The sequence below is a fragment of the Epargyreus clarus genome, unplaced genomic scaffold, assembly GCF_041222505.1.
Source record: "Epargyreus clarus isolate Ecla_fem2 unplaced genomic scaffold, WU_Ecla_fem_2.2 ptg000013l, whole genome shotgun sequence".
Taxonomy (NCBI): Eukaryota; Metazoa; Arthropoda; class Insecta; order Lepidoptera; family Hesperiidae; genus Epargyreus; species Epargyreus clarus.
Window position 1 is genome coordinate 5,405,064 of NW_027332221.1, and position 10,160 is coordinate 5,415,223.

Consider the following 10,160-nt stretch of genomic DNA (forward strand, 5'->3'; position numbering starts at 1 on the left):
CGTAAATCGTACCATAATAGATGGTTTAAACACTATGTCCGAAAGTGAGAGCACATGGGATGAAAAACTTCTTGATGTCGTATGGGGAATAAATAATACCCCTAATTCTACTACAACCTTCCCCCCGTTCAAACTTATGTTCAGCCATGAAAATTCCCGCTTACCGGCCTATCCTTTAAACCAAAATAAAGACTTTGCTTCACGGAGAGATGATTTACATAACAGACGTAGTACTGCAAAGCTCCACATCGATCGAAATATGACCGTAATGAAAAAACGTTTTGACGGATCTCTTAAAAAATGTATAAAATATTCGATAGGAGACTTAGTTCTGTGGAAAGGTAGTTATAACAGAGATACATCTACACAAGTTTCGCAAAAATTATAAAGCCCTTATTCGGTTCCTTATAAAGTATGCAAAGCAGAAACTAATATAGATCGTTATACTATTTGTAGTGTGAAAGGAATGAAAGGATACAGAAAATTTAATGCAGTTGTACGGGGCGAAGTGTTAAGGCCTTACAAACCAATTGTTTACGATACAGATAGTTCTTCTAGTGACAGAGAGGTGGACAGGGATGATCTCATAGACTTGCTGGAAAGCTAAACATAAAATATATAGTTTATAAAAAAAAGTACTTTATGTGTAAATAACACTTATTTGTAATTAATTTAACGAATTGTTTTCACTTTCACTAATATTATTTGGTATACGAGAAATATTTAAGCGATATTACTTACGATTATTATAGTTATTATATTTGTACTTATAAATTAAAGTGATTCGAACAGTATATATAAGTATTTAATTTCGATTAAAATATTATTTGCCGTACTGTCAATTGTTAACATTAAAAATAAATAAAATGTAATATTAACAAAACAAAAAAATGAAAAACAAAACTAAGTTATAACATTTATTAAGTTCTCAAATACTACAACATATTACTTAAAAGCCATGAGTCTAATACTACTTAATCAAACCTTTAATCATTTAATTCGCCATAGAATAGTTAATATCTGTTTAGTATCTACGAAATTGTCTAAGTGACCAACACAATTGTCTTAGAGACCGACTTAATCGTCTATGTGACCAACGCAATAGTCTGTGTGACCACCGCAATAGTCTGTGTGACCACCGCAATCGTCTGAGTGACCACCGCAATCGTCTGTGTGACCACCGCAATAGTCTGTGTGACCACCGCAATAGTCTGTGTGACCAACGCAATCGTCTGTGTGACCACCGCAATCGTCTGTGTGACCACCGCAATCGTCTATGTGACCAGCGCACTTGTCTGTGTGACCAACTCAATCATATTATGTATATGACCTACTATATAAGACTAAATTAATTTTCGCCGTCAACTTAATAATCAAATCTTTAAATATTTCATTACAAATACTTTTTCTCTCGTTCTTTTTTTTACTTTTTCAGACACTAAAGGGAACAGGAAGCAGGATGCTACCCGAGGGCTGTGGGACACGTCCGTTGCAGGATGGCCGAATGTTACCAACCAACAAGTAGCTTGCCTAAGGACACTACACATCAGTTTGATTATTATTGTATAAGAATTATTTACGTCATAGTCATGTTTATTAGTTATTGCGTAAATTACATATTTAGTTTTATATTATTAATTATTTATGTCTTTAAAATTGTTATTTAATTAATTTATGTTGTTTTATAAATGCCTAATCATTTTTCAATTTATGGAATGTTTTACCGGAAATATGTGTTAATAAACGTTTGTTCAATTATAAGTATAAAGGAGGTAGTGCAAATTTATAAAATCATATTTAAGTAGAAGCTCTGCATTGACATGATGTATTCTAATATTTGGTCTGTAAGAGGAAACTCTGCCCGAGAATATAGTTAAATTATTTCACGACTACTTTTATTTAAGTCTATCCCAGCTGCAGTTACATATGATTGTTCACCGGACTAAAGAGGCTATTAGACTATGTTTGTCCATTGGCTTAAAATGACTTATTTACTATTTTTGATATTATTACCTACTTGCACACGAAATGCTATATTTATATGAATTTGGATATTTTAGAATTCTTTTAATTTAATACTTTTTCAAATGAGTTATAGAGATTTACTATTGAACTATGATTGTTCACCGGACTAAAGAGGCTAGTAGACTATGTTTGTCCATTGGCTTAAAATGACTTATATTTTTGGTATTATTACCTACTTACACACGAAATGGCTATATTTATATGAATTTGGATATTTTTACCAAAGTTTTCTTTTAATTTAATACCTTCTCATATGAGTTAGACATTTACTATAGATTTGTAGAAAAGCATTTATAAATATTTCTTAATGAGAATTTGAACGGACAATGTCCCAAGTATAATGCCTATGTTTCAGAGGAATAATGATGTTCAAAAGTGTACCATTAAAGGTGCCACTCCAAGCCGTGTGGTAAAGATATTGAAAGTGAAGAAGAACATAGTCTGAGTTCCATCTCATACTCTGATGATGAAGTTTCGCTTGAGAAGATATGTAAGCTTACGAACAAATTTTCTACCAAGGAAACAAAATTAGGTAATAAAAGTTAAGGTTCCTGAATAACAACAATTTTCTTGGAATATGATCCATTGGGTGGGACACAAGCTACTTAACACTGGCTAAAAAGAGAATTTTAAAATTTGTGCAATATTAGTGGCAAATTATTTTGATTGAATTAAGTATATACAAGATGTTTCCGCGACTGTTTGTGTGGATTTATTATAAAATGTCAATTAAGTATACCTACAACACCAAGTATAATGTTTATAAGCACAACGGTAAATTGAAAGTAACTATCCTGACATATCTTGCAATGTTACGAAGACCTATTCTTCGTAATTCGGACGTTAAATTGTAATAACTTTTCTGTTAAAATAGATTAATTTAGATGGAAGTCAGACTAAATGTTAAATAGAGATACTTAAAATTATTGGTTAAACCAAGCTTTATGCTATTTCAAATACAGACGGGCAAAGGTTCTAAAAATATTGTAGGTTGATATTATTACTTGTTCTCAGATCTCTTATTACTAATTAATTCTCATGCAAAAATATTTGCTGTATAGATATGTGAAGTTCATATTCTTGTCATATGTTTAGATGGTATCCCTAACCAATCGGGAATGGAGCACAGGTATTAAATAGCTCGGAAGTCAAATATTTACTGATACTTCTATCTTCACAATACCTTTGATGTGAGAATGGCTATAAAAAAGGGGTCCACACATGATGTGTTTGATGCTATATAAACTAAATATATATGACTATTTTATATGCTAAGACATTTAATATTTAATTTCCTGGTTGTTATTTTTGAACACTGAAGTAGATTTTGGTACTAACTTACCAGAATTAACTGGACTTAGTTAAAATTTATGACAGTGGCCCGTTGCTAGGGAATTGGATTTGGGGTCAATCATCTGTGTTATCTCGCTTTAAATCACATGTCTATGGGAAAACACGAGAATGGGTCTTGAGATCCAGACTGCATTGGTAACCGACTGACTTGCCACAATTGCCTTCTCTTTATGTAGTTAGAGATTAAATAAATTCATTCAATTTCGAAGTTGCAATTTTAGATAACAATGTTGCAGCCAAACGTTTAGGCAGTTAAACCTCTACTATTCATTGATTCAGCTCTATTGTAAAATGTCATTAAATTCGAATAATTTAAGATTCCTCTGCAGTGAAAACCTCGGTTGAATTTGGTTGCGCAATTGAAGTAGAAGTTGTATATTGATGTGAGTTATTATTAAATTTTTATGAAGGTTATAACCGAATTAATTATACCAACCCTATTAAGTGTCACACCATGAGCGTGAAATGGCCATAGAAGTTACTGATGACTTGCATTTGATCAAGTTCCTATGCTTATAGAGGATAATATATTAACCAATCTATTTTTATGGGTTTAAAATAAATATATTTATTATTGTCGTGTGTCGTCTTGGCGTGTGTCGTGTATGTACTAAGGTATATAACACTAAAGTACTTAGCTGTGCGTGAAGTAAGCGTAGGATGCAGGGCACTAAATAATCTACACCACACTACGAACGGAAAGCACACGGTTTATTACGGCACACAGAATAGTCACAGGAAACGTTTACAGAAGGAGAAAGAGCACAAAGATAAGCAGATAGTTCACAGCACAAGAAGAAAGTCAAAGTATAGAAAACAGTGAAAATAAATCGCGAAACAACAGGCAAGAAAAGCGTTACAAAGTGTCAGCGGTTTAAGCGAGCAGCGTGGGGTTAGCGCGGAAGTCAGATTCACACTGGCGCGCGGGCCGCGCGGGGAATACGGGCGGCCGGCTAACGATGCGCCGGAGTCGAGAATCCCGTTACGCGTGACGTCACGCTAAGACGTTCGTTTCCATTAAACCGGGCGGACGGCAGCTGATACTTATTACTTGTACTTGATGTGTTATATATAATTATTATTTATTTGCGTGAATGTACAATTGAGTGAACGTAATGAGTGTGCTTGGAAAAGAATGTAAGTGTAATGAGAAATATTTGATGTATGATATATATTATTTATATTATATTTGTGTAGTGTAATATTTATATATTATATTTGTGTAATGTAATATTTATATATTATATTTGTGTGGTGTAAATTAATTATTACAATATACAGAATAAGTGTATAGTGGGAGTAGCCCACATCACTCCCCCCCAGAGACCTGGTTAGGGGCGATAATAATCCGGAAATCGGACTTGACGACCGGAACGTGTAGTTTTGGGAGTGACAGCGTGAGGATATGGAGAAGGAGTGAGTATCGTAGGAGACAAGGTAAGTGGAGTCGGCGCGGGATCTGTAGGTAAGTTGTTAGGACCTGCAGGCATATCCACGGGTAATCGGACATCTTGCTCGTCGGTGTCGGTGAGTACGAATGCGGGTTTCAAACGATCAACCGTAACTGTCACGGATTTGCCTTTGACAAGTAACTTAAATACTTTGTCACCTTTTTCCAGCACCTTGTGGGGGCCCGTGTATGCTGGTTGAAGAGGAGCACGCGAAGCGTCTTCACGGAGGAAGACGTATTCAGCAGTGGCAAGCTCTTTAAAAACAAACACTTTGTTTTTAGCATGGCGGGAAGCTGGAACGGGCTTTAACTCCTCGGCGAACGATCGTAACCACGCTGTAAAATCTGACAGGTCAGATGTAGTTGGGGTGTTAGGATCAAAAAATTCGCCGGGGAGTCTTAATGGTTCGCCGTATCGCTCGGCTGAAGAGGTTTGTAGGTCCTCTTTAAAAGCACTACGGACGCCAAGTAGTACCAGAGGCCGAGGCAGAGATATCTCTGACCAACTGGTAGAAGCGTGGCAAGTAATGGAAGCTTTAAGCTGCCTGTGGAAGCGTTCTACCAGTCCATTACACGCGGGATGATAAGCAGTTGTCCGTCTATGCTGGAATCCAGTGGCTTTTGCCAGATATTGAAAGAGCGCGGACTCAAATTGTCGACCGCGGTCTGTGACAATAACTGTAGGCACGCCGAACCTGGAGATCCAGCCGGAGACGAGTGCTTTAGCCACCGTTTCCGCGGTAATGTCAGTGATAGGTATTACCTCTGGCCATCGCGTGAACCGGTCTATGGCCGTCAGGCAGTATCTGTATCCGTGTGATGGTGGAAGGGGACCTATGAGGTCGATGTGGACATGCTTGAAGCGGGCACGTGGCAAGTCGTAAGTGCTTAAAGGAGAGCTCACGTGTCGACTCATCTTCACACGTTGACACGATAAGCACGTTCTTGCCCACTCTCTGCAGTCCTTTCGCATCCCAGGCCACACAAACCTTTCAGCCACCAGTTTGACCGTTGCTGAGGCACCAGGATGGCTCAGGGAGTGGAGACTCTGGAATACCTGCTTCCGAAATCCCTTGGTGACAAAAGGCCTGGGAGTCGATGTACTGACATCGCAGTACAATGGAGTACGACACCCAGGGTAATTCATTTTTTTAAGACGGAGCGTTGAGTCGTCAGCAAGGTATTGAGCCAGTTCCTGGTCACCTTCTTGGGCTGCGCTAAGGTCAGTCAAACAAACTGGTGCTTCCAGTTCATCAACGCGAGACAAGGTGTCGGCGACGACATTATTTTTGCCGGAAATATGCCTTATGTCGGTCGTGAACTGGGCGATGTAGTCGAGGTGTCGGAACTGCCTCGGCGAACAGTTTTGCTTTCGTTCATGAAAGGCAAAACTGATCGGCTTGTGGTCCGTATATACGGTGAAGTGCCTGGCTTCGAGCATGTGCCGAAAGTACTTAATAGCTTCGTAGATTGCCAGAAGCTCACGGTCGTATGGTGAGTACTTTATTTGGCTCGGACTCAGCTTTCGAGAAAAGAAAGCTAACGGCTCCCATGTCCCGTTGTGAAATTGCTGCAAAACAGCACCGATTGCAGTGTCAGATGCATCTGTGACCAACGCTAGTTTCGCCTGGCAACTGGGGTGAGCTAGCAAAGCTGCATTGGAGAGGCTTTCTTTGGTCTCCACGAAGGCCCTATGAGCGTCCTCAGTCAGGGTTATGGGTGTAGATCCCTTACCTGCTCCGGTGAGTAATGCGTTAAGGGGCGCTTGGATCTGGGCGGCGTTAGGCAAGAATCTCCTATAGAAATTCGCCATGCCTAGAAATCGTCGCAAAGATCTAATGTCCTTAGGTGGTGGGAAGTCCTTAATGGCATGCACCTTCGCGTCCAATGGTTTTGTACCACTCTCCGAAATGCGGTAACCGAGGAAGGTTACTTCGGATGCCCCGAATACGCACTTGGCGACGTTAATCACCATGCCGTAATTTCGGAGTCTGGTGAAAACTTGACGAAGATGGTCCTCGTGTTCGACTTCGTCCCTGCTGTAAATTAAAAAGTCGTCTAAATAACAGTAGACGAAATCCAACCCGCGCATCATCTCGTCCACAAATCGCTGAAAGGTTTGTCCCGCATTGCGTAAACCAAATGTCATGAATGGGAATTCGAACATACCGAAGGGCGTCGTAATGGCCGTCTTCGGTATATCTTCCTCACACACAGGTATTTGATTGTACGCCTTGACCAAGTCAATTGTACTATAGACACGACAGCCAGCGATGTTATGGGCGAAATCGTGGATATGCCTGATGGGATACATGTCGGGGATGGTGCGGGCATTAAGTTTCCTATAATCGCCGCATGGACGCCACCCGTTGTCCTTTTTAAGGGCAAGGTGTAATGGGGACGACCATGGGCTTTCCGAAGGTCTAGCAGTTCCGTTGGCCAACATGTCTTCAAATTCAGCACGGGCTATTTTTAATTTATCTGGCGCCAAACGTCTGGGTGTGCACGAGACAGGTGGACCAGGTGTAGTGCGGATATGGTGCTGGGTGGTGTGTGGTATCAAGCGATGAGTACCAGCAGGTCGCGTGATATCGGAGAATTCGCGCGAAAGTAAAAGATGGTAACGTGAATCGCCAGTGAGAACCTTTACAGAGTAAATGTCGCTAGCATTGCAAGCCAGTGAAGCTGGAGAAGACAAAGTTGTTGTGTTATCAATTAATTTTTGGCTTTTACAGTCTACAATTAAATTATAATGACACAAAAAATCTACTCCTATAATAGGCTTGGTCACATCAGCCACCACAAAACGCCAGGGATAACTACGGCGTAACCCAAGATCTAGAGTAAGGTGTGCAAAACCATACGTCTTAATGGAAGTCCCGTTGGCCGCAGTAAGCTGGTAGGTCGTAGGTGCTCGGCGCTCTCGAAGTTGAGATCGGGGGAACACGCAGAGGTCGCTACCAGTATCGACCAGAAATTGGGTCTTCGTACCGCGATCAGTTACGAAGAGGCGACCTGGAGTGGTGGAGCAATCGTCAGTCGCCATTAATGAGGATTGCTCGTGGCGTTTCCCGACTCCTTGTAGTCGCACGGCTTCAGACACTTGTGCGCTCTGGATCCAAATGTCTCGTGGTACCAGCAGATCGGGTACATGCGGTATCTCGAGGCTGATCGGGATGCACTTCGCGACGATGAACGGCGCCGCCTCGGCCCAGAGCGTTCCGTGCAGCGTGACTGCCGCGTATGCTCGTCCAGTTTAATGGTCAGACATTCCACCATCCGCTTGAGTTCAGCAATCTCGCTGGAGGTGCTGCTGCTGGGTCCAGGTGCGTTGCAAGATGCGGAGGTGGCAGCGACGTTCGGTGGTGCTGCTATCTCCTGCACACGGTCAGCGAGCTCGGCCAGCTGTTCCAGGCTTTCTGAGGTTTGGCATGCTAGCACGGTCTGGATACTGCGTGGCAGGCGGTTGCTCCAGATGGACTTCAGGAACTCTTCAGGAACATTCGGCCCGGCTAGGTCTTGCAGGTGGCGCAAGAATTGCGAAGGTTTCCTATCACCCAGCTCCTCGTGGGTCAACAGCTGGCAGACCTTTTTTTCGTGCGAGGCGGTAAGTCGCTTAATCAGCTCAGACTTAATTTTTAGGTACCGGTTGTGCTCGGGCGGGTTGACAATAATGTCTTTTACGGCCTTAGCATGGATTATGTCGATGTTACTAACGACGTTATTAAATTTGATAGAATCCTCGGTAATCCCAAAATTATCGAATTGCGTCTCTAATAATGCAAACCAAATATCGGGATCGTCTGGAGAAAATGCGGGCACCTTCAAATTAAATTTGCACATTTCCGTTGATTGACGTGCCGGGTCAATGGAAACGCACATTTTTCTTGCGCGTCGGGTAGTGACGCCACGTTGAGATCCAACCGTTTTTACAGAGTCACTACTATGTCGCTATCTGCGTTATTGCTCATTTTAAATGTTCTAGCGGGGTCACCAATTTGGCGTGTGTCGTGTATGTACTAAGGTATATAACACTAAAGTACTTAGCTGTGCGTGAAGTAAGCGTAGGATGCAGGGCACTAAATAATCTACACCACACTACGAACGGAAAGCACACGGTTTATTACGGCACACAGAATAGTCACAGGAAACGTTTACAGAAGGAGAAAGAGCACAAAGATAAGCAGATAGTTCACAGCACAAGAAGAAAGTCAAAGTATAGAAAACAGTGAAAATAAATCGCGAAACAACAGGCAAGAAAAGCGTTACAAAGTGTCAGCGGTTTAAGCGAGCAGCGTGGGGTTAGCGCGGAAGTCAGATTCACACTGGCGCGCGGGCCGCGCGGGGAATACGGGCGGCCGGCTAACGATGCGCCGGAGTCGAGAATCCCGTTACGCGTGACGTCACGCTAAGACGTTCGTTTCCATTAAACCGGGCGGACGGCAGCTGATACTTATTACTTGTACTTGATGTGTTATATATAATTATTATTTATTTGCGTGAATGTACAATTGAGTGAACGTAATGAGTGTGCTTGGAAAAGAATGTAAGTGTAATGAGAAATATTTGATGTATGATATATATTATTTATATTATATTTGTGTAGTGTAATATTTATATATTATATTTGTGTGGTGTAAATTAATTATTACAATATACAGAATAAGTGTATAGTGGGAGTAGCCCACATTATTGGTTCTAATTAATTGTGAAATTATTCAATGTACATTAATTTGGGTGTTTTATCTGTCGAGAGTACTGTGGCATTTATAATTTTTATTTTTATTTATTATGAAATCTCTTTGCAAGCTGTCCAGTATATACAAACTTAATAATGTAATACTGATGAAATCCACCCATTTTTGGAGTAGACTGGTTGTTTTAGCTTATTAATGATAAAAGTGCAAACCACTTTTAATTACTTCAGAAAATATCAAATTAAATGAAATCGAAATTGTTTCTAAATAAGTAATTGTTAAACATTTTTCATACATATTCGCTGCTTACAAACATTTGTCTTAATTATAACATCTAATTTTAATTAAATTCGAATGTAATTTAATAAAATGTAAATAAGCCAATTTAAAACTTAAAATTGCCCTGAACTTAAACTTCGTTAAAAAAAAAGCCTGAATTATAGCAGCGCTTATATATTAAATTAGCAGAACCCGCGGCTTCGCCCGCGTAAAACAATATTATATGACATACAAATAACTGATCGTAAATTTGTACCTAACAATTTTAAGCGTTAATATTTAATTAATAAAACCTTTTTTTTTGTCACTGTGTACCTTAATTGGTCAAGCTTTCTTCAGAAACATACACAAAAACT

The 10,160-nt window shown here is 40.2% G+C and overlaps 1 protein-coding gene across 1 annotated transcript; it reads right to left on the bottom strand.

Annotated features, from left to right (window-relative positions):
* Nucleotides 1–7,873: 7,873 nt before the first annotated feature.
* Nucleotides 7,874–8,671, bottom strand: LOC140746768 (uncharacterized). Its single transcript, XM_073078863.1, has one exon. It carries the CDS (start codon nucleotides 8,669–8,671, stop codon nucleotides 7,874–7,876), a length of 798 nt encoding a protein of 265 aa, XP_072934964.1.
* Nucleotides 8,672–10,160: the final 1,489 nt, after the last annotated feature.